The sequence below is a fragment of the Balaenoptera acutorostrata genome, chromosome 1 (genome assembly GCF_949987535.1).
Source record: "Balaenoptera acutorostrata chromosome 1, mBalAcu1.1, whole genome shotgun sequence".
Classification (NCBI taxonomy): domain Eukaryota; kingdom Metazoa; phylum Chordata; class Mammalia; order Artiodactyla; family Balaenopteridae; genus Balaenoptera; species Balaenoptera acutorostrata.
This window is the reverse complement of record NC_080064.1, coordinates 176,901,877-176,927,324: the sequence shown is the minus strand read 5'-3', so window position 1 is coordinate 176,927,324 and position 25,448 is coordinate 176,901,877. Positions and strand designations below refer to the sequence as shown.

Sequence of the window (25,448 nt, the reverse complement as noted above, 5' to 3'; positions counted from 1 at the left end):
ACTTCAAGGAAAATCACTCTAAAGTTATTTGTTGCCAATGATAAAATTCAAGCCATCAAGCTAAAAATATCAGGATTTTTGGAAAACTTCTACCTTCTATTGTGAACTTGACAACTTCTCAACACTTAAAAGACTTTTCTGGTAAGACTGGTGGTGATACTAACAAAAGTGAGTTTTTGACACTGTCTAAAGAAATGTGAACCAATACTTTCCAAATGACCAATGTATAATATTATAAAGTCAGGTACAGGTAAAAAGATCTACTCAGTATGCATGACAGATCAATGGGTATTAATTTAACATAGTATTTATTACAAGTTCATTGATATGATTTAGAATTCCATTTTAACTAATTTAAGAAACTAGCACATGCAGACTTTTGGTACAGTATCAAAGAATATACCAAATTATCTGAAGGCTTTAAAAATACATCTTTTTCCAACTATATATCTGCAAGCGGCTGGATCTTCTTCATATTGTTTCTTCAAAACAAATGACTGAAGACAGAATAGATATGAGAATCAGCTGTCTTCTATTAAGGAGATACTTTTCTCTCAATATTTTTTGTTGTGGAAAATAGTTATTTTTCATTAAAAAAAAAATGACTTATGTTAAACACTGGGGTTCCCAATCAGGGGTGATTTCGTCCCCCAGGGGACTTCTGGCCATGGCTGGAGACAGTTTTGGTTGTCGTAATGTGGAGGGAAGAAGGTGCTACTGGCATCTAGTGAGTAGAGGCCAAGGGTGCTGCTATATATCCTATAACACACAGGACGACACCCCACAACAAAGCATTATCTAGCTCAAAATTTCAATAGTGCTAAGGCAAACCCTGTTTTAACATACAATGGATTTAATTTTTTAAATTCTCAATTTCAATGTCTAATACAGTAAATTATCAATATAACCCATATAAACAAATACTCTTTGGGATGCTCAGTAACCTAAGAATTAAGGGTCCTAAGATAAAAATAAATGATTCACTTCTATACTGTAATAAAAGCACTCGAATAATAAAAGCTTATGCCAGTAACATCTATAGTTATTACCTAACACTAAACTTGATACCTTGTAAATTAATTAGCTGGAATAACAAGATAGGTTTTAAAAGAGCTCACCTGTTCTTTATGTGGTAATATATTGCTAAGGTCAAACTGTGGAGGAAAAAAAATACATTGTAATAACTGATTTTTATCATATCAGGCCTGAAGACATTTTTAAAAAGGGGTTAGCAAGGAGGGAAGACCTTCCAGAGGCCCAGTGGCCCCGAAATCCTCGAATTCAGAACAGTACCACATGGGTGCTTTCCCCCTTGTTTTAGGTTCTTCAGCTTTTAGCAAAATTAGGAGACCCAAAATGCTAGATATGCTGTTAGAAGGCATGTTTTGGTTGATTATTATAATATATAAATTATTACATATTTCCCCTGTCATTTGTCCTTCTACCCACAAAACCTTCTGTCCTGTACAAGTTATATCTATCTATACACATGCTTAAATTTAAGCCATATAGTAGTTTGTGTGTGGGGGTGTGTGTGTGTGTGTGGTTTTTTTGTTAGCCCCTGCATTTCAGTTGATTTAGTTCGCTATCCACCTACCCATCCGTTTTCCATTATTTCCCTAAAAGTAAATAATAAAAGTGCTCTATACCAAAATGATTTAAAATCACTTTTACATAATTATTAGAAAATTTAATAGCAAAATTTTATAGCCACAAAACTGATGATAGGTCTAGCTATCCTGAAATAAGCAGTGCTAATAATACAGCATAATACTACACAGTGGGCTTCCCTGGTGGCGCAGTGGTTGAGAATCTGCCTGCTAATGCAGGGGACACGGGTTCGAGCCCTGGTCTGGGAAGATCCCACATGCCGCGGAGCAGCTGGGCCCGTGAGCCACAGCTGCTGAGCCTGCGCGTCTGGAGCCTGTGCCCCGCAACGGGAGGGGCCGCGATAGTGAAAGGCCCGCGCACCGCGATGAAGAGCGGTCCCCGCACCGCAATGAAGAGTGGCCCCCGCTTGCCGCAACTGGAGAAAGCCCTCGCACGAACCGAAGACCCAACACAGCCAAAATAAATAAATAAATAAATAAATAAAGTAGGGGGAAAAAAAAAATTAAAAAAAAAAAATACTACACAGTATACCATTAATGACAGGTATTTCCAAATTATTTTAAATAAAGTATTAACGAACAGATAGATACAAGTCCTTAGGTAGTCTTTTTTAAGTTACTATAGTCCTAAGTTATTCACAGCTGTTGTATATTAGGCAACAAAGGGGTTCTCTGGTTAAGTTATATGCTCCCCTTTGTTCTCAGTGTCTAAAATGAAACTCAAAATAATTGAGGGAAGGCAAATCTGAATTTTATAATAGGTCTATAGAATCTTAGCACTTGTATAAAGGCCTGTAACACCGTTAGCATCAAAGATGGATACTTCTATAGTGCTTCAAAGTTTCATCTTCAAATTGATTTTAAAATCACAGCATTAGGGCTTCCCTGGTGGCGCAGTGGTTGAGAGTCTGCCTGCCAATGCAGGGGACACGGGTTCGAGCCCTGGTCTGGGAAGATCCCACATGCCGCGGAGCAACTAGGCCCGTGAGCCACAATTACTGAGCCTGCGCGTCTGGAGCCTGTGCTCCGCAACAAGAGAGGCCGCGATAGTGAGAGGCCCGCGCATCGCGATGAAGAGTGGCCCCCGCTTGCCGCAACTGGAGAAAGCCCTTGCACGGAAACGAAGACCCAACACAGCCATAAATAAATAAATAAATAAATTTAAAAAAAAAAAAAAAAAAAAAAAAAAAAAAAAAAAAAAAAATCACAGCATTAGAAGTTTTATGATGGAAAGGACCACTGAACCGTAGATGACATTTAATTAAACAACCCATTTTACAGATAAGGGAACCAAGGTTTAAAACTGACTTACCTAAGGTCCCACTAATTATCAGAAGCAGTTCTCTTTCTCCTGCCCTCTAACCAAATAGTGGCTCCCAAGCTCAGCTGCACACTGGGATCATCTGAGAAGCTTTAAAAACTGCCTGGCTTCTGCTTCAAGATGTTCTGATTTAACCGGCACTGGGTATGACTTGGGCATCAGGACTGTTTTTAAAGATCCCCAGATGACTGCAGCGTGCAGCAAAGTTTAGGGATGAATGAGTTAGGGTTAAGATCGGAGAATCACTCGGGATGCTTTTGTCCATATAATCATGCTTCACATCATTCCCCATCTTGTCAAAAGGTGTGTGTGCGTGGGTGAGAGAGAGACAGACAGACAGACAGACAGACACACAGACACTGTGTCTTGGAGGCGGGGGCAGGCGGGTGGACTTTGTGCATCCAGAAACATATATCTTGAAAAGTTGCATAAGTGATTCTAATAAGGCTCACCTACCCCACTGAGAACAACTACCCCACTGAAAACTAACCCCATGATAAACATTTTCAAAATCATTCCTAAAAGCCAATTGGCCCTATTAATTTTCTCAGTAAACCTTTATTTCACCAATAATGAATGTGATGAATGATCATTTTTAAAACTGAATGAGAGCAAATTAAAATTTACTGTACTTCCAAAAATTAGACTAGGTCGGGAAAAAAAAGGATGAAACCTACTTGTCTGAGCAAGGTTAATCTTTTTTTTTTTTTTTTTCTTTAATTTTATTTAATTTTACTTATTTTTGGCTGCATGGGGTCTTTGTTACTGCGCGCGGGCTTTCTCTAGTTGCCAAGAGCGGGGGCTGCTCTTTGTCGTGGTGCGCGGCCTTCTCACTGTGGTGGCTTCTCTGGTTGCACAGCACGGGCTCTAGGTGCGTGGGCTTCAGTAGTTGTGGCACACGGGCTCAGCAGCTGTGGCTCGCGGGCTCTACGGCACAGGCTCAGTAGTTGTGGCGCACGGGTTTAATTGCTCTGCGGCATGTGGGATCTTCCCAGACCAGGGCTCGAACCTGTGTCCCCTGCGTTGGCAGGCAGATTCTTAACCACTACACCACCAGGGAAGTCCCTGAGCAAGGTTAACCTTCAAAGTACTTTTGAATTATATACTGGACATCAGACTCTTTTGAATTCAAAAGAAGCTGCGACTCTAGCCAAAGTAGAGTGGTTTTTGTACCCACAGATTCAGTGTCTTGGCTGAATAAAAACATTCAGTGATGATGTGATAAGTGCCCAAACTCAGGACTTTAGAGATGGGGCTCAGTTTTTGCTGAAACATGATTTGACTGCAACTATTATTGTAAGCAAGAGAGGAAAGTTACCTTATTATGACTGTGAACTTGCTGTCTTTAATTAAAGTAGAAGTTACTGATAATTTAAATAGCTAAAAAAAAAAGCTGGCACATTAAAAACCAATTAAAAATATAATTAGCTTATAAAATTAAGACAACAAATAAAATTAAGGATAAGGACATTAATATTTTCAAATAGCATTTCCCAAACTGTGTTCTGGAAAATCAACATTCATACCCTAAGGAGATGTTAATGTTTCGTGGACAACCGCGAGGGAGGAGGCAAGAAGCTCTGCATCCCGTTTGGTTTTTTTCTCTTAAATAAGCTTGAAAGGTTCATCATTAGGGTGTTTTGAAAGTGCATCTCCAATTGTGGACTATGAGGTGCTCCCAGAAATTAAAGAATAGTTTCCATCATCATGACACTGTTCGTGTCTCCTTAAGTATAAGCCTGACCACAGCCATGTTTCCGAAACCTCACCTCTTTTATTGTTCTCTGCTGTGATTGATACAGTGTGTTGGAGATATATTTATATATATAAACAAAAATTAAATGTGTCTATTAAGTTAAAACCTCAGTTGAACAAATTTCATCTACAAAGAAATTAAGCTTGAGTGTGTATTTCTTAAGACTGGTTTGATATATTCTCCCCCTCTTTGGGGGACAGGAAGGAGAAGTAAAATTTCATACAGAAATAGTGCAGGAAAAAAAAAAAATGCACAGTGGGATAAATCTGACAAAATCCAATTAAATTTAAATGCAGAGTCGCTTTGGTGCCAGTAGGGGACAAGCTGTTCCTTCTTCTAAGAGTAGCTTCCAAAGTAGTATACATTGTTTGAGGACTACAACTCATAAAGAAATAATTTTTTCTAGAAATAGCCAATAAAAAGTACCTCTCTTTCTCATTATGTTCAACAATGGCTTAACAACAGAAATGCATCAAATAAAGATTTATACTTTTTCTGGGATTTCTTATTTGCTAACTGGCTTTCCCTTCTATCATGCGCTCTCAGATTAAAATGGAAACTGAAAATTCATATTTAGGTCCTTGAAATCAATCTATAGTTGACACCAGTTTTTTAACCTGATCACTGAAAAGGACAATTCAAATGAATGAAATTATGTATGGCTAGGATGCTTTTAGCGATAAGGGGGTCTGTCACTCAGCCCTTGGCAACCTACTTGTACTCACCATTTTACTGTGGTTCTAAGATTAGGCTGGCTGACTGTGCTGTCATCTAGAAATATTGTTGAGCATGAGCTATACTTTTTAGTAAGCTGCCCTGGAGATACCTGAAGGGGAAGGGAAATAGAAGAAAATGTCACAGTAAGTTAAACCTATAAAGTGTGTTTTTTTCCTTGGTTAAAATGTCAAACGATAAAGCATTAAGATTTTTCTTACACTCCATGAACTGCCTGAGTGTGATATCATGTGCAGCTCTATGGGAAACCTCTATACTCTGACTTCCACAGACGAGCTTTGAGAAATGGGTTATAAAATGCTGCCTTGATATAGTACCTATAATCAAACCTGGCAAGCGCCTATTATAAATTACCTTTATAATAATGTAAAAAGTTTAGAATAAGATTTCAGGGTTTTTTCCTTAAGCAATGAAATGCAGCTGAGATTTCCTATTTCTATTCATTTACTACAATAAAACGTAATGCTTTATGTAATACCGATGTAGGAGCATTTCACTGCAGTAAACGAACACCAATAATAAATGTATTAGTTCAGGAGACAGTGTGACGAAACAAACGTTTTCGAATCAGAGGCTGGGCATGCCAGGGCTGCTCTATCACTAAAAAGCTGGGGGCCATAAGTCTCTCTGGGCCTCAACTTCCTTATCTGGAGGACAAAAAGGTACTGCTTAAAGATTCTCTCGCATCCAAAAAAAAACGGATAAAACAACTCTGAGAATTTAACTTCTCACTTCATGTTTAAGTAAGACTGCCATGACATTACTCAAGTGAGAACCTCAGAGAATACTTGCCATTCATTTCAAAATTGTACTAATTCTGTTCTACGTGTTATTTGACACTCCTGCCTCACCCATGCTGCTCTCTGCCTGCAGTGCCTTTTTCTTCCTCCTGTCCCAGCAAGCTTGACCCCATCTTCCTCTAGGATCCCTCTGCCAGCAGGCACACCACAACACTTCTCGCTTTCTGCACACTCACACGTCTAATTTACCAACTGTTCCATGGTCTCAGCTGCTTGCATAGTACCACCCTCTTAAGTAAACAAGCTTCTCCAGGTTAGGAAGATTCTTCTCCTACCTCCAGCTACTGAGCACAGAATCTGGGACAAATTAGGATTCAACAAGTGTTTGAGAAATTATTTAAGATCAGTTACAACTGGAGGTAAATCTTACTAAAGATACAAATTCGTGAGAATTTATCTACAGTGGTGTTGGATAGGTGACAAAGAACTTTTTGAGACCCTCTAGAGAATGAACTATCTTTAAAACACTTTAGAACCATTTAAAACAAATAAACCATTTATTTGTGAAGAGCCCATGAACACGGCAATAGTCAAATACTAAAATGGCCTAAACTATGTTAGGACAACTCTCTTCCTTAAAGTAAGGCCAATAACCAAATCCCAATCACTGAAAGCCACTGGAAGGAAGAGTAGCATTCTTTAATACCACAGAATACAAACAATTTTAAAGCTGGGTTTTGTTTTTGGTTTTTGTTTGTTTACTAATTCAGATGAGCCTTCCTTCCTCCTATTAATATAAAACAGTTTTCACCATGCTGTCACACTCTCCCATCAATGTCCTCCACAAATACATGAAAGGTGAGGCAGGGAGAAAATCTAGTTGATGCTTTTTAAAATACAGAGCATTTAAGTAAAAATTGCCAGTATCCAATAATCAGAAATATCCAAATGGCATATATAAAACACCATTTTGCTTGTTTCAGATGCTTTATGCAAAGCCACTTATTCCTTATTAACAAAAAGTTCTAGATGTAACATATTTGAAAAGTATCACTATTTGGAAGACTCATTTCTCCTTCAAGCTAGAAATGTTTTAAACTAAAACTCTGATATGGTCCTTAAGCTATTTGGTTAATGTGTAATTTTAGAACCTCAAAAAACAGATACAGCATGAAAAATGAAAATTCACTCATTCAAATACTTTGATTCTAAACGAAGCAGGTTATCTTTTAAGGTCACTACTATTAGGGTATAATATGACATACACTACACGTAATAAAAGTCAATTCTGACCAAAAGTCTATATATATGAGGGGAATAAAAATAGTAAGGAAATGTACCAAAATATAGACTAGTTGGTAGAGCTTTGGGTGCTATTTATCCTGTTTTCCTCTATTAAAAACTTTTTTTTCTATTATGAATGTATATTGATTTGTCTTTGGAAATATTACTGCTAAAACATTTAAATTTTTAAATTAGATGTGGTCTATAGTCCTATGGGGGCTCATTTAATGTATCAGCAACTTACAGTCTACTGGCTCGATCCTACAAAAGAAACACTTCCACAGGCCTACTCCTGAAACTATTCAAACTTTCCAGCATCTAGTGTTCACTAAAGGATGGCAGAATTGAAGCCTCTGAGCAAAGCCTAGATATGTTAGCTGCCAGCAGATTACTTTCCTCTCATCTTGCTTGAAAATTTAAGATAACTGTCCTTTATGATTAAAGCCTTACCATTGCTGGCTCACAACCTCAATAAACTGCACTGACACACATAAGGGTATAAAATGCAAATACAAAAAAAAAAAAAAACAAGTAGCAAAAAACACTACTGACAGTTTAATGTTCATAGGTATTATTTCAATTGGTCACTGAAGAAGAGTATTTATCTTCATTCAGCACTAAGGACAAAATACATGGACTTTTACAATCTTTATAAGGGGAAAGGTTGCTTAGTAGACTTCAGGTTTAATGGTGAAGACTAGAAAATAATCATACCTAGGAGGTTAGTAAGTAACAACCCTCAAAGCTTATCATTAAAGGTCAAGTACCTGTTGAAATCCTGCCCCCACCCAATGACTCTTCCCACTGTGCCTACTGCCTCTGATTTTAACCCATTAAAAGAATAAAGCTGGAGAGAGCGAGAGTACGAAGTGCGGCAACCCGAGTCATGGCAGGACAGGCATTTAGAAAGTTTCTTCCCCTCTTTGACCGAGTATTAGTTGAAAGAAGTGCACCCGAAGTTGTAACCAAAGGAGGCATTATGCTTCCAGAAAAATCGCAAGGAAAAGTATTGCAAGCAATGGTAGTAGCTGTTGGATCAGGCTCTAAAGGAAAGGGTGGAGAGATTCAACCAGTTAGTGTGAAAGTTGGAGATAAAGTTCTTCTCCCAGAATATGGAGGCACCAAAGTAGTTCTAGATGACAAGGATTCTTTCTTATTTAGAGATGGTGACATTCTTGGAAAATATGTCGACGAAAATAAGTCACTATTGAAATGGCATCACGTGAAGCTGCCCGTTCCCCCAATGGCATCACGTGAAGCTGCCACTGAAGTTCTGAAATCTTTCATCCTGTAAATAATTTCCGTGTTTCTTTTATAAGAAAGTAATGATATCCAAACTAATGATATTCAGTGTCTCTGAAATTTAGTTTTCTCTGTATTGATTTAAACATTCCCAAATAAAAGTATATAAATGAAAAAAAAAAAAGAGAATAAAGCTGAAGTTCACTTTTTTCTTCCCCCTTTTCACAAGTTTTGGATACGTTTATTAAGAATCAATGACTTTAACTGAAAAGTCTGTAATACTCCATCTATGTTGCACATTAATGGACAATATGGTAGGGTGAGTGGTTTGAATAGAATTCATACTCCAGGCCTTAGTAGAAAAGTATAATATTCTAATTATAGGTATAATCCAAAATATTGTCTGAATTAATATCGTTAATTATATTGAATTAAACTTCAAACTCAGAACCTATATTCAAAGAATAAATCTAAGTTTGAGTAGACTGACCACAAATCTATTTCCTCTCCCCCTTCTTTCAGATATCATCTCAGTAGAATTAAAGGCATTTTTTAAAAAAGCTATACATAAGACAGGATAAACAGCAGATGATTTTTAATGTTTGAAAGGTGAAAAGACTAGATAAAGGAGTGGTAACTGACATGGCAGAACAGAGGAAGCACAACCTTGGTACCTACAGAGAGTGACTAGGACAGGAACAAGAAAACCAGTTTGTCTTACGGAACCCAAGGCAGGCTCAGAGTTCAGAGGCGTGGTCCCCAAATCCTTGCAGTGAGGCCCATCAGTTAACGAGTTGTCCAAGTGATGCTTCCAATTAGATCTTAACAGACAGCCAAGGACCATCACTCGTTTGAGGGAAGCCCCCAACAAGTAAGAGATCAAAACAGGAAGAAGGAATGGGACTTCCCTGGTGGCGCAGTGGTTAAGAATCCGCCTGCCAATGCAGGGGACACGGGTTCAAGCCCTGGCCCAGAAAGATCCCACATACCACAGAGCAACTGAGCCCATGCGCCACAACTACTGAGCCTGCGCTCTAGAGCCCATGAGCCACAACTACTGAAGCCCACACGCCCTAGAGCCTGTGCTCCGCACCAAGAGAAGCCACTGCAATGAGAAGCCCACGCACCCAACAAAGAGTAGGCCCAGCTCACCGCAACCAGAGAAAGCCCACGTGCAGAAACCAAGACCCAATGCAGCCAAAAAATAAATAAATAAAATAAAATATAAGGATGCTTTAAAAAAAAAAAAAACAAAACAGGAAGAAGGAATTGATGGGAGTGATAAAAACTCAGGAGCAAATGAAAACTTGAAATTGCATCAGTGAAAAAAAGAATGACAGGATATAAGAGAACTCTATAAATTGAAAATAAGGTAGACAAAACAATATATTCAATAGAAGGATTAGAGCACAGTCAAGGAAATCTCCAGGAAGCAGGACAAAAAGACAAAATGCAAAGCAGGAGGGGAAAAAAGTTACCGATCTGGTAAGTCTAAGACTTCCAACATCCGAATAATAGGAACCTGGAAGAAAAAAAACAGAATATCAAAGAAACACACAAAAAAGGTCTATACCAAACCAAATTATGAAATTTCAAAATCCCAGGGAGAGGGAAGGTACTAAAAGGTTCCCGAGAAGGAAGGGATGGGGGGAAATGACTAAAATCGGTAATGTACAATGTACCATACAATGTCAACAGGTTTAAGAGCAACAGTGTAAATGAGAAGATGAGAGGGAAGTGTCTTTAGAACTGCAAAAATTAGTTTCAACTGAGAATTCTATACTTTCTCAAATAGAAGGAGTTTCAGAGAGGCTAGATCTCTATAAACTTTCTGCCCATGTGCCCTTTTCCCACGAAAATGTGCTCCAGTAAAACAAGGAAGTATAACAAGACAAGAGGGAAACAGAATCTAGGACATAGGGGATCCAACATAAGAGAGCAGAGATATGTGAGATCCCAGATGACTTCACACAGATATCCCAGGAAAAGAGGCATAGAGCAGGCCTAGGGGAACACTAGTCTATATGGGAGTAGGAAGACAAAAGATCGGGGAAAAGTGTCTCCAAGAAAAAAATGGAACAGATGTGGCTTAGTAGACGGAAAATATTTTTGATAGGCATGTGACAAATGTTAAAACATTTGGGGAAAAAAATAGCTGTTAGAAAACAGGCAAGTGAATATAGTCAGGAAATTAATTCCACAGAAAAAAATGAAGAATGTGAAAGCAGGGAGACCGGGCAGGGAGCTACTTACTGCATGTGGCTGTGTGAGATCACGTTGGCTAGGAAAAGGGGGTTGGGTTATCCTAGAGAAGTGCAGAAGGGCTCCAATTTCATTAATATTGAAGAAGAAGAATGAAGGGTGTGCAAGGAGGAGGCACAGTCAGAGAACTATATGGCTCAGCAGTGCACAATATTTGCAGAGTCGTAGTAATGTAAACATTGATTCTGATGTAATAAAAACTGATACATGTTGAGGGAACACAGGGAGGGAAATAACGTCATGGTGGACCGAAGAAGCTAAGCTTTCACCTGCTATGACAAGAAGTCAATGGACAGTGCTAAAAATTAACTTACCTGTTATACTTTTATTACTTTGGTTAAAAAATAAGATCAAAAAAATAAGGCAAAAGAATTTAAGGCAGATCTTTATACTACAACCATATTAGTGAAATTTAACTTAAATGTCAGAACCCTTAAAAAATGGGCACTACTAAGTCAAAGACTTTCCTGAATACATTTGATAATTAGGAAAATAGAGATTTAGAAAATCTACCAAAAAGAGGTCCATGCTAACAGTATGGGATCCATCATATTTTTAGGAATCATGGCAGACATATTTTTAATTCAAACTATTAATTTCTTAACTTTTCAACTGTTTACTTACATGGTTTAAAGGGTTGCTCTTCGTCTTTTCCCGCACTAAGAATAAAAAAAATTAACTGATGAATTCTGATACAAATGCCATAGAAAAATAAAAGTAGTCACTAATTATTTGATGGATTACCAATAACACAATGAGATAAAATTCCATTCTATTTTTTAAAATAATTTCCAACAAAATATATAATTTAAATCACCCAGCAAGATGAGTCCTATAAATAAAATCTAAAAACTTAGTTTCACTTTTTTGACCTAATAGATATTCTGTATTAGGTACAAATGAAAGACTCCCCATTTACAAAAGAAAAGGACAAAGCAAATTAGGCCAGGTGAGAAACTTAGCTAATAAAAAAATTTACCTGCTGCATAGCTGAACTACTAGCCAGGAGTATTTTCTAATTCTTCATTTACACACAGCTTACTTTAATTACCACCATCTACAGATGACAACTCTAAGAACCAGTTTCTGGCCAGGCACTCATCTCCGAACGCACCAGTATCTCTGGAAGCATCCTGAACCACTTAATGGTAACCTACTCAAATACCTTACTGAAAAACTACACAACTGGAAAGTAACCTATGTTAAACGTAAATTTTAAAATGAGTGTGCTGACCTAAATGAACATATCTACAGCACACAAAACTGTTTTGCTCCAACAAAGGCCAGAAGAATAAAAGCCTGAAGAGGGTTTTAGGCCACACTCTTGCTCACATTGCCTCCTTTAACTCCAGACAGGCATCACAGGCACGGATTCCTTAAGGCTGAAGAGAGAGACAGGCATGGGACAGCTTTTCTTTTACTGTCTCCAGAGCCCCTCTACATGTGAGCAGCTCATGGCTCTGGAAGAAACTGAGAAATAGAGCAATCCTAACCAGAAATGAGTGGCTCAAGTACACACACTAGAAAAACGCAAGTTAGAAACCCCAGGAGCTTCCAGGTTGGTGAACACGTAGTACCCTTGCAGGGGGCATCAAAGCTCTGTGCCCTGTCCCCATGCCTGGCCCTATGCATCTCTTCCATCTGGCTGTTCCTGAGTTATATCCTTTTATAAAAACCAGTGATCTAACGGAAAAAAACAAAAAGCAAAACAACAACAACAAAAAACCAAACCTCCGTTTTTTATTGTGCTGCTTCACTTTAAATATTATGGAATGTTCACTTCTTGTATTCCTGCTCTCGTAATCAACTGAAAAACTTGGTCACGTATGGCTCTTTAGCAAATAAACTAGGATTTAACATAACATTAAGGAAGACAGGCAGGCAAGCAGGAGTGCAAAAAATTCTACGGTTCTGATTCTCATCTTAAAACAAGGAGGACACAGGAAATTTATATGAGTTTCACATGCTGAGGATAATCTTCTGGAAAACCCCATATGGCATGTTGCTCTTATTACCCTGGCACAGCACTACATTAGGATGAGAAAGTTTTGAATAGCTTAAAAGTTCTGAGTAGCAGAAATCTGGATGTGAGATAGGCTCGTCTGGTTGAACACTGTGTAAAACAGGGCCAAAATCACAAGGCTCAATTCCCATATATAACAACTGATTTTTCTGATTTGATCAAATGAAAACCTAACTGTGACCTAAACCCTATCATTTGTCTTTAACATATGTGCTCTTCGGAGCAAGGGGAAAAGGACAAAGTAGCATGCAGAAATAGACCACATCTAAATCATGTGGCCAGTTGACTATGTTGATAAAGAGGTGGCAAAATGTATAAACAGATAGTCTAAGTGTTCTCCTCCCTAAAACACTGACAACTAAAGGAAACTGTATCATCAACATATTAAAATAAGACAAGTGAATACATAAAAAAAGTGAAACATTTAAACCACTGTAAGAGTTTTTCTAAATACCTCCTATAATACACAAAACAAAAACAGTTTTCACTCTTTTTCTCAGGGAAAAAAAAGCATTGCCTTACCCTCTGTTTGAGATTTGCTCAGACAAACTGTGCTTGGCCTTGGGTGGTCAGAAGGGTTTGGTTCCAAAGCTAAGTCTGTATAGGAAGAAGAGAAAAAGGTGTGGTGATTTAGTTGAGTAGAAAAATACATGATTTTAAAGATAGCTACACATTGATTGAAACCACTTTTAATAGTCTTGAGAAGAGCTTTTAGTAATGACAAAAAGGCAATTTTAGTAAAGGCACAATATAAAAATTCTATTGGGAAACAGCAAAATTGTAGAAACTCTCCATACATGTGGAATAAAACCATGGCTATGTCTTAGACTTCTTTAACTTGCACCTAAATAATCTATGCCATTTTTAGATGAATCATATATGTGACCCCCCTCCTATTTATCAATTAAAAATTCAGTCACCCTCTTTTAAAGCTGATATTACTAGCACATTCCAGGAACAGTCTCAAGAAGCAAGTTATGCTGTGGCCAACTACTGTCAGATACCAGCTCAATATATCAAATATGCCAAAACGAAGTGAGTTGCTTTTGGCAAATGTTCTTCAGACAATCAAATGGCTAATTCTAACTCCGTTCAACAAATGAACTCATCTAATTGGCTGTGGTTTATCTGGGGGCTATTCATCATGGCAGATTTAAGAGGACTACATAAAAGTTCAATGTTCTAATCTATAGGAACACTTCCATGATAGTGATTTTTAACTTTGCCCTCTATTTCCAAAGCTAAACTCACTTCTTCATTCCACGCTGCATGATTAATTTGGGGCTTCAATAAGAGTACTTTCTGGAGCAGATCATAGGGCTACTAGAAAAAAATTTTGACCACACCTACACGAAAAGGTGGGTCTGCCTGTAGCCCACCTTGCACCAAGGTGGGATAGCGTCTTCTATTTAGGCAGAAATACAAAACAAGCACAAGCTACCACACAGGATAGTAAGGTTGTTGTTTAAAACAAACAAACAAACATAAAAGCCCTATGACACTTCCTCAGCAAAGTCCATCTCAAACCATTTAACCAATCTTTTAAGAAACTGGACCAAGATTCAGATAAAGAGTAATGGTTAAGGCAATTATTTCCCAAACCACATAATAACTGATCTGTTTTTGAAAGATGGCTTTGATGGTCAAAGTGAAATACAAATATATCCCTGCCTCTGAGAGAATCCAAAGAATACACACATTGATATATTAAAAACTAATTAGTCTAGTAGTGAATTCTGTCTAACCCAGCATTCCACAACTGTATCTACCTAGAATCCCCTTTTCCCACCCAGAAAGAATTTTGCACGAACAGTAATTTTGGACTTCCCGTTTTAACAGGAATCTGAGCCATCCATTTTAATGTCATTGCCAGCACTAGTAATTTACAGAGCTAAACCAACTGCTTTGTTCTTCATGAAAATTCCTTCACTGAATTTGAAGTTTATCAAGCTGCTTTTGGAGAAAATATTCTATTCAACATTTTTATGTAAAAGACCCATAGAATTATTTTAAAGTTTTTTTCTCCTACATATTTGAAAAACTAAGACAATGGGAAAATAAATTATTTCAGCTGTACACAAAATGGCAGGCAGAGACTTTCACAGCTGCCTCTAACCTATAGCTTCCGAAAGAATTCATGACTACTTACCTATACCAAAAAGAAAGTAAATAGACTACATTTGAATCTAAAAAATAAGCAGAAATGTTTGCAAAGTAGCTGTATTATTTATCAGTGTCTATGGCATGGTAAAACTTAACAATTTTCAATGGAAGTCCAGGAAAATTAAGTGCCAGAATCAAAGAGAAGCAAGCTTTAACACACACACACACACACACACACACACACACACACACACACCCGCCAAACCAAGATGTGCTACTACAGATCTAAATACAAAAATCAAGAAGGCTGGGATAAAAGAAATGACAACATGCAAAAAAAAAAAGTAAACTTAGCCCAAGTGACCAGAAAAAAGCTGGCACTCTCCCTACTCTATCCTAGGGGGTTCAAAGGTAGGCACAGGACCCAGGACCGGCCAATCAATCACAGCTGTCCTGGGACTTCCCAAGAAAAGAGAAAGGCAGAACTGTACTCTAGGATCCTTAGCTAGTCTTGAGCTGCTGGACACTCCCCTTGCTATCATGAGGGGAAAGGCTTTTCAGGAGACATCAACAGAGGAGAGCAGAACTGAGGAGATCATTTAACTCCTGGGTCAAATAGTGCTTAACTCTGTGATGTTCTTTTAACTTGCAACTGAAGGAGACCTGGTTAATCAGCAGTACTGATGATCACACTAAAGGTGGGGAAAGGTAAAAGTCACTTGCTCATTCCTTTAACAAATATCATGAACAAAAATCTGCATGAGACAAAACGATGCTCGGTTTAAAAATTACACACAACCATTCACAATCATTAACACACAATGATTCACAACCGTTACTTTTAGTTGCTTTTCTTATACGTTAAAAAAAGCTCTAATTAGTGTACAATTTATGTCTTCTTGTTACTAACAAGCGCTCTCCACCCCACTGTTGCATATTTATTGTCTAATGAATACACACTGGCCCATCAAGTGTTATTCCTATACTGGACTTAGCCAATCCCCTATTGCTGGGGATTGGTGCTTACAAAGTTCTATTCTTAAAATATTAGGAGGAAAATCTTCATGTACATAGTTTTTTAAAATAATGGTTTTATCTCCTTAGCAAAGATCTTCGGAAGTGGAATGACTAAGCCAAAAGGTTAGATCACTTTCACGGCTCCATGTACAATGCTAAATTGCTTCCTAAAGAAGGTGGGGGGCACATTAGGGTATAATGCTACCAATCATGACATTTTGAGTTCCTACCCTTGCTTTGGATACTTGAAAAAAAAAAAAATTCCTACTGATATGAATGAGGACCCTCACTGTAGATCTAATTTGTATTTCTTTTGATTACACAGTTTGACCATTTTCCCACAGTTATCAGTGTCATTTCCACTTTGGTGAGTTGGCCTATCATTTGAATGTACTGTAAACACCAGGGCCCTACTGCTGTCAGTTTGCATGAGGTTTTCAGAAAATATTAATCTTTTGTTTATAGCCTATATAACTAACAATTTTCTATATAACTTGCACTTTTTGCTAATGAAAAATACCACATCACTATCTTATAGAATGGACATGTGAGCCATTAGACAGTAAACTCATACATACACACAATATTTCTGCACTTCCCATTAACTATCTTCCCAAGAGCCTAAGGAGACTATGATAAAACCTACCACACTCTTCACTGTCACAAAGGTAAGACTGCCGACTATTAAGCAAAGCTTTACCACCCACCATCCCTCTCATCCCTCTCCCCACCACATGCACACACAGTAATTTAGAGACTTCAGGAAATTACTGTGCATTCAGGAAATTACATGGATTCTTCCGAAAGTTATTTCTTTAGAAACCTCTAAGAATGTTTTACCCAGGAGAAATATTCTTGAGCTCATGATTAGGGCTTATGATTAAAACTGTATTTTAAGACCCATCATTTTTGTATTATCAATTTAAATTGCAACTTATTTGACAGCATGATAGGTCGATGTAGAAAAAGTATGATTAAAAAAAAATTAAACTCGGTCTTAATGTAAACATTCCTCAGAGGAAACTTGTAAAACACCACCGACACTGAATACTGTTTTTCCTCCAATCTAAGATTCTACCAGTTGTTAAGATCCACCTCAATTGCAGTTGTTAAAAGTGTGAAAACATAGGCAACTTAGAACAAATGAAATGCATTACTGAAGGCTAAAAGTGTTAAAACTATGCTATCAAACTGTCGATAAATGATTTTTCCTTGTTAAAATATTAGAGGGAGAGGGAAGTGACCAAGAAAGCATCTGACAGAAGCAGCATATTTCAGAAAGCGATTAATATCAACATATTGGTTCCAATATCTTCCAAAGAAACAGGCGACGTCAGCAGTTTCTGGGCAGCTGCTGAGCACCAGTTTACTTAACGGTAACCACTGCGTTTACTGACCTGCCCGAGCATCCCTACAGTGCACAGTGTAGTAGCTTTATGGCTCATGATACAAACATTACAATCTTTACAATTACCATGTAAACTGATGATTTCATCTCTTTGAGTCCACACTTGCCACCGCAGTCAGGGAGTTCCTGCCAGCCAGCCCTGAGCTGGGCTGCCTCACCAGCGGGTACACAGCAGGCTCCTGCACCTGCCAGGCTACTGCTCACCCAAGCCTTGATCCTGCTTTCCTAGCTTCTGACAATCCTGGCTTCCAAACTTCCCAGCTCTGGTTTCCAACTGCTTCTGTACCTGCCTCTACCCTGGTTCTCAGTTTTGCCTTATTTTAATCCTCAATCAGTGTTACAGTGATCATGACTGAGAGGTGACACATAGGTAAGTACACCTGGCTTTATATATTTCTAAAGAGTACTTTACTCAGTTTCTTGGACTTTTAAGAACCTTTCTGGGTTGCAAGTTACCTTCATTTCATTTCACATTACGCAGTGTTACTGTTTTAACTCTTAAGTTTTATTACTTTCATACACTAAACCAACAACAACAAAAAAGGGTGAGAAAAAAGGTAGTATTCCAAAGAAGCTCACATAATGTCAACAATAAATTCTGTTCCTATATGCCATGCATTTGGAATTTACAGTCCTACTCTCTATCAATACTCATTTTTAAAACCTTGGACAACTCAATTTATACTTAAGAGAAGAATTCCTACACTACCTAACTCAGAACATGGTGAGAATCAAATGAAATGCAAGAGCAATCTATATACTACAGCCTATTTTAGACCCTTATTAATATCGCTTTTTTGTTCAAGCCACTGTTGGCTCTCACCTGAGCTACCGCACCAGCCTCCTAACTGGTCTCCCTCTCTGCTTCCTTCCACCCTTACAGTCTATTCTCACACAGTAGCTGGTCTGATCTCCCTCCACCCTCTCTACCCCCCTTCCCTTTTTCTAAGAATTAACATCATTCCCCTGCATAGAATCCTTCAATGGTTTCCCATGACAATTAGACTAAAATTCATATTTTTTTGTCAAGGCCCACTAGGCATACAAGGTCTTAATCCCCCATATTCCTCCTGGCATTCATTCACTCAGCTGCAGCCACCCATCTTTCTGTCCTTGGCACGCATCAAGCATATTCCCTTCTTAGGAACTGCGCAGAAGCCTCTTCTCCCACAGCCTCACATGGCTCTCTTAGGACTGCTCATGGGTCGCTTAAGGAGAGAAGCTGTCTTTAACCACCCCTTGTAAAACTGTCCTCCTCCCCAGCCCATTACCTTCATTTTCTTTCTTAGTGTTCTCACTACCTGATGTTATTCTTGTGTCGTCAGCCCCCAGGCACCTCTAGAAAGTAAGGACCTGAGTTAGGATACGGGTTTTGTCTTGTCTAACCACTGTTTGTCCTGCCTCTGGAATGGTGCCTAATAATCATGTTTCAGTGTACCCAAAACCAGTTAAGTTTCTCCCAATTTTCCCACATCATCTAAGATTTCTTCTAATGCTGTCTTTTGATGTGTCTGTCACCTAAGACCAGAGTTAATTTCAGATCTCTTAGAGTAGTAGTTTAGTTACTCAGAATCAAAGACACAAGACAGGTTACCAAGAACCACGAAAACCTAAAAGAGGAAATCTAATGTTCAGTGAACAATCAATGGTAACTTTAATTTGGGAAAAGAACATCTAATGTTAAAATACCTTTACTACAAAATGACTCACCCTATGAATTTAATGAAGTCGTAAGACAAAGTGTACAATCAGAATGCTATAGGGAAGTATCAACACAATGCATCAGTTTTTATCTGTGTCCCCTGAATAAAGCATTATAATGGGATTATAAAAGATGCTCAACCATAAAGGCTGGGTAAATGAATTATGCTCCAACCATTCGATGGCACAGTAAACAGTTGGTAAAAGGCAGGCTGTAGAGCTATGCGCAGTTGCATGGAAATACATCACCCTGGAGCACTCTCTAGGTGTCAGCACAGTTCCAGGAGCTTCATGTCGTTACTTTTCTTTATAACAAAAAGTTACAAAGTGGCACAGAAAGAACAATCCCATCTTTGTAAAATAAACACAATGTTATGTTTATATGCATACAAAAGGTTCAGGAAGAATCAACCCCAAAATATTAATAAAAATTCTGGATATTCTGAGTGTGAGTGAAGGACTTTTCTGTGTTTTCTAAATCTTTTACATCAAATGTTTATTAATACTGTCACCAAAAAAAGGAAAGATCTGTCGCTCAGAGGTTTTTCCACATCATATTGCCAATTCCTTCCCTACCCACTCTTCAGGGGGATGGGAGGTAGGGGTCACTTGAGAGAGCACCTTTCACTAGAAAATTAGCAAAGCTCCTAAGGTCAGAACATAAAGGCTGTATGAAAAGTTGATGAATAAAAATAAAATCAGATAATAGGACCGTAGCATCTTATTTTCTATTATGACACTACCATCAGTTATATTAGATATACTGTTAAAGACAAAGTAGTAAACAATTCTTTTGAGTCTATCTGAAATCTATACTACGTTCTTAGGAGTTACTTTTTTGAGATGGCTTGAAGAAATCATGTTCTTCTCCAATGTTTCTGAAGAACAAGACAGAGCATCATTTATGTACGATTTTCTCTAAGTAACCAAATAATTCTTCACTGTAGAAAAGCCAAAATGTTTTATATCTGAGTAGGTATTTCTCAGTTTCCAGGGAAACTGATACAAAATTGTCTGAAATAAAGACATTAAGAGCAAACTTCCAATGTGCCTGTGCTTTATATTTGGTGTTCTGACCTTGTTTCTATGGAAACTTAATTAATAGGCAAATGCTGAAATTGAGGTTTCTCTTATCACTTTATTGAATGCCCCCCCAAAAAAGACAAATTGAAATGAAATTTTAACAATCGTGTTAAACATAAAAAGGTAAATTCTGTACTCATGAACTCTATTTTTCCAGTTCCTGATTTAGCACTCCTTCCTTATCATACATAGTCGTATGCTAAATGCTTAGTACCTTACCTGCCCGCTTACCAGCTTCCCCTAATGTCCCTCTGTCCAGGGCATTCTCGGCTTCAATTGGATTTCACCAGAACAAACTCTTTAAATTATATCAACGTGTTTACCTGACTGATAAATTTAGGCTATTTCATGACTTCTACTTTTATTCATATCCATTGCAATGTATGTACAGACAGAGAATGGAGAGGTAAATGTTGCTTCTGAGTTGTGTACAATAAACTGGAATGGCAATAATCAAAACTGGAGTATGCTGAGATAGGCCTAACTTATGGATAAATTATAAAATATAAGGTGCACTCTAAACAGTTTCTTAAGCATCCCAAGAACTGAATTTGGCATATCTACCACCTCCCAAGTCTGTCTCTTTTGTTCAGTAGCTGTGTTACACAGTCATTTCAGATCTCTAAGTCTTGGCTTCTTCATCGGCAACAGAGGGAGAATATATACGGGCCTTATTTGTAGATGGAAGGGCCAAGTGAAATACACAAGAAAATGCATTGTAAATCTTAAAAGAATTCTATAAAGGTCCAATTTTCGTCTCTCATCCTACATTAGCCAACTACTAACTGTTTTTGAAAATCATTTAGAGGCTTACCTTATAGCAACAAGCAGAGCAGTTTTCACAAGTACTTACATGCTTTGTGTTTAAAGCTACAATTAATTCACATAATTTGTTCATTCTTTCACAATATCTAACTATTCTGAAAAGGGAGTACTTTCCACTTACAAAGCCACGTCCATCATAAGGGTGAATCCACAGGCTTAATTATTCTAACTTTTAAAGAAATTAAATAAACCCAACTAAAATTTAAATAGAAGAGCTGTAAGACATTTCGTCTATGAAATAATGAAATAATCTCTGGCATTTAAATGAAACAAATGGGCCAGGGGGGCTTTAACATCTTTATGATACAATGTTTTATACTTCAAAGAACAGTCTTTATTAAAGTGCCACTATGCTACCCAGAAATTTTTTTTTTTAACCTAGAGCCATCCCTTTCCAAAATTCTAGAGGCAAAAATCAAACATTTCCTCTCTTCTCTCTCTCCTCTCCTCCCCGACAACACCCACCCCCAGCCACTTAGCCTTCAGAACTTTTACCTGAACATTCTTAAAGTTAAATAGTATTCTACTGGGGGGGGGGCGCGGAGGAGGGAGCCATGGAGACATTTTTCTGCAGGATGGATGTGGTATGTTAACTCCCAAACCTTTATATCACAAATGACAATCCGAAGTTGTTTTTTCTCCTTTGAAACTTCTGTCCAGCAGTCTCAGGAACCACCTCACCGCTCCCTTAGAACAGGCAACGTGCAAAAGAAGTCGGTTAAGGCTGTGCAGCTGAAGACATACTTGTGTCAAAGTGGGAATTTAAAAGTAATCAGAACTCCATGGGGTCTCCTTTGGTAAAGAAAAAAAACCCAACTATTCTCTGCAGCCGTGGCAGTAACGTTTCACACCGTTCACAGTTATTTTAAGCCCCTCTCCCACCATTTTCTTTCCTATCGTGTTCAAATTATAGTTAGAAGGGATAAAGTAGCTTCTATCAGGGCGACTGAAAACATTAAAATCCAAAGAATTTTAGTTAAGAACACCACACTGACTCTGTCCATCTCTATTTTGAATTTAAATGACAAATCCTCTAATGTTTGTCTTAATTGTCTCGAGTATCAACTACCTTAACGAATAGAAGTCTATCATCAGGCCCTTACCTAGTTCCTTCGCTTAGGTACCATCTGGATAGGGAGACGGGATGGATACGCCGAAGTTAGAGTATTTAAGTTTTCATTAAGAAAAGAGAGAATACACCAGAAAGTCTCTGCTAAGTCCCACGCGATGTTAAATAGAACCACGAACAGGAAGGGCCGCGGATTGGAGGGTCTCAGGCCGGGCTGGGAAATGGGAACGGGGGAAAGAATTGGGCATTCGGGTAGGGAAGAGGGAAGGAGACTGGCCGGACGCGACTGGTAAAGAATAAGGGGTGGGGACGCCAAGCAGAGCCAGCCTTCGTCCCCGGTGCCCAGCCCTGGGAGAGCCAACTCCGGGCAAGAAGGAGCCCTAGGCGGCGTCTCCCTCCCGGGGGACCCTGGGGGCGGCGGAGGCCAGAGGTAAGCCCGAGAGCAGACGGCGCCGGCCCCGCGAGGGGCGAGGCGCGCCCGCCGCTTCTTACCTTCGGGCATCTCCCGGTCGCTGATCTGCTGCAGGTGGTGGCCTTCGCCACCTGCGAAATCCAACTCGGCGGGTTCCACGGTAGCTGCCGCCGGAGCTACTGCCACCGCGTTCCCGGCCGCCGCCTTGTAGACCTCAGCCTCACAGTCCGGCTCCGCTGACCCCCTGCGCCGGCCCACCTTGGGGCTGGCATTGGGGCACAGGCAACAAGACAGCGAGTTCCCCATGGGGCGCCTTCACTCCTCGCCGCCGCCGCCTCCGCTCGTCCCCTGACTCCGCCGAGCTCAGAAGCCGCCCCCTCCCCCAACAATGGCGCGGCGGGCACTGGCAGCCCCGGGCTATGCCGGGGCTGTGCCGCAGATGCAGACGCGACTTCGCCCGCCGCTCTCCTGTCCGCCCAGCCGCCGGGCCCCGGGCAGGGGCCCGGCCCCGGCTGCACCCCCGCCGGCCGCCGCCGCCTCCCCGGAGCCAACTAGTCTGTGAGGGCTGTGACAAGACCGGCTTATTTAAAAGGGGTGGGAACCAGACAAGCGCTGAGACGCGCAGCCGCTGCAGGGAGAGAGCACAGCCGGAGCTCCTCCTCCTTCCCCCGCCGCCTCCTGCCTGAAAGTAGCTAGCCCGGCCGGCCCTTGCCTTCCGGAATGTGTCCTTCGGTTACCTGGTTACGACGGACCAATCACGACCAGAGTTCCCTCAGAGCGCAGGCATGTGACTCACAATGCCCCGCCCCCGCCCGCGGCTGCCCCGCCCCCCGAGCGGCGCGCCCCGGACTCTGGTTTCCATTCATCTCTCGCGCTCCGAGCTTTCCGGTCCTGAGGGAAGCGCCGCGTTTGTTAATCGAAGCCGTCCTGAGTCAGTGGGCTCTGTAGAAAGCCCCTGTTCGTAAAATGCCAGTTCAGTTAGCAACTCGGTTTCACCAGGTCGACAGTTGACTCATTTGATGTATCGCTCAACGAACTTAGTTTCACCCCAATTTTTGACCGTTTTTTATAACTGAATGCTCCTCCTGTCTTGCCTTCCAAAGAGTGTTAGTTTCCGCCTACAGTTTAACCATAGCAACCCCCGGGGCCCTGGTCCTCTGCATGGAAAATAAACCATCACTAGATCAAAAGCTTGGATAAACACTGTAGCATTTGTTATTCAGAAAGCACTCTAATTTCTAGCTAAATTCTGCAAGCCTCTGTTCCTCATTTGTTAAGGAAGAAAATCTCCTGCTCCTCATTGCTGAAAACAGCAGGTGGCAAAAGATGCCCAAAGATGTATCAAGTCCTGTTGCATTTTCACAACCGTAGGCATAAGTGATACCCCATGTCAGTGTTCCCCTGCCTGTGGACATGCTAAGGTAAGGGCGGTGGACCTGTGTGGTCCTGCTGAGCCTGGGAGAGACAGGCTGACTCAGAGGCTCAGAGCAGAGTACCCCCCTACCCAGGGGGCCACAGGATCCAGCTAGCAGAAGGTGGAGGGGTCTCCCTGTATTCCTTTACCCACAGCCACCTCAGGGCCTTGGGACAATGTCATTCCTTGTCTGTTCCTGGGACATCCCTCCTGGGCAAGGACCATCAAGCACCTTCAAACACCTTTACATTCCTCCCAGCGGTAACAGTGATCTGAGGATAGATAAGCCAACGTGCTGATTTGCATGCATTTTGAAATCCCTTAAAAATAAAGACGTAGTCACCTTCAGGATGGGAATTTTTTTTTCTTTTTTTTTTCCTTTGGCGGTGCCTCCCGGCTTGCGGGATCTTAGTTCCCCAACTGGGGATCGAACCCGTGCCCCCTGAAGTGAAAGTGCCGAGTCCTAACCACTGGACCACCAGGGGAGTCCCCAGGATAGGATTTTTTTTTTTACTCGAAATACCTGATCCAGCCTGACGGCCAAGAGTGATATTGGCAAAGAAGGAAGAAAAAACACAAGTAGCCTCTGATTTAAGATACCCCTGTTTTCATGATTTAATAATGATACAAGGCAAAGGGTTTAGGTAACAGATCAGAAGTCCAGTGAACGTTCTCGGAGCCCTGCTACACCCCAGGCACGGTGGATTATAGAGACGCGGAAGAGAGTCAGACCCACGGAGCACACAGGCAGGGCTCCCAGGGTTATTACAACCACTTCTGCCCATCGCAGTGCCCACTTCCGGGAGGACAAGGAGCCGTGTCGATTCTCTACTCATCACAACCACCCGGCAGGCTGGGTTTGATTACATGCCCACTGTACAGCTGTGCAAACTGAGGTGGCGAGGCCACAGGCAGACCATGAAGACCCAGGTCTCCCTGGGGGGCTCTTTGCACGCGGGGTGCTGAATTAGGCACTGCTGTAGCACAGATCCAGAGAAAGAGAAGAGCAGCTTTCAGGGAGGGACATGTCCTGGAGCACTGCAGGGTGATGGATTCAGGGGCAGGGAGAAGATGGCAGGACCAATGAGTCCAAATAGCAGAGGGGACCTGGGGCGGGGAGAGCACAGTCTGGCCAGACCTGGTCCCCGCCACCCCACTGGCGTATTGAGGTACACTTTCTCCATTCTGTTGGCCCACTGCACACTGCCCCCTTCTTTTGGAGAACCCCCCTGTGGTTTGGGGGGAGGTTGGCAGTCAGAAGAGCAAGCCCATGACCCAAGCTGAGCCAACCAAATAGGACCTCACCCCTCTGGCTGAAATAACTGAACCCAAGGAGTGGGCAAAGATCCCAACCACCAGATCAGAGACTTTTTCTGAGGTTTGTAAAATCAAAGGTGGTTTGCGATACTACCAAGTTGAAGTCTGGAACCCTAGTGGTCATCT

The 25,448-nt window shown here is 40.4% G+C and overlaps 2 protein-coding genes across 6 annotated transcripts in view; one reads left to right on the top strand and one right to left on the bottom strand.

The window, feature by feature from the left end:
* LOC130709439 (cyclin-Y-like protein 1) overlaps positions 1-23,143 on the bottom strand; it is a 34,791-nt gene extending 11,648 nt beyond the window's left edge. The window contains exons 1-7 of one of the 5 annotated variants that reach the window (XM_057558738.1): positions 22,672-23,143; positions 13,496-13,570; positions 11,575-11,609; positions 10,167-10,210; positions 9,410-9,623; positions 5,413-5,513; positions 1,119-1,154 (exon numbers count right to left, since the gene is read on the bottom strand). In XM_057558738.1, the coding sequence (XP_057414721.1) occupies positions 1,119-1,154; positions 5,413-5,513; positions 9,410-9,623; positions 10,167-10,210; positions 11,575-11,609; positions 13,496-13,570; positions 22,672-22,897 (731 nt within the window). In that variant the 5' untranslated portion in view covers positions 22,898-23,143. The remainder of the gene's footprint in view (positions 1-1,118; positions 1,155-5,412; positions 5,514-9,409; positions 9,624-10,166; positions 10,211-11,574; positions 11,610-13,495; positions 13,571-22,671) is intronic. The other 4 variants (XM_057558715.1, XM_057558722.1, XM_057558731.1 and 1 more) reach the window with 4 other exon arrangements.
* Positions 8,275-8,768, top strand: LOC130709443 (10 kDa heat shock protein, mitochondrial-like). The gene has a single exon (XM_057558740.1). The coding sequence runs from the start codon at positions 8,333-8,335 to the stop codon at positions 8,738-8,740; it is 408 nt and encodes a 135-aa protein (XP_057414723.1). The 5' UTR covers positions 8,275-8,332; the 3' UTR covers positions 8,741-8,768.
* Positions 23,144-25,448: the final 2,305 nt, after the last annotated feature.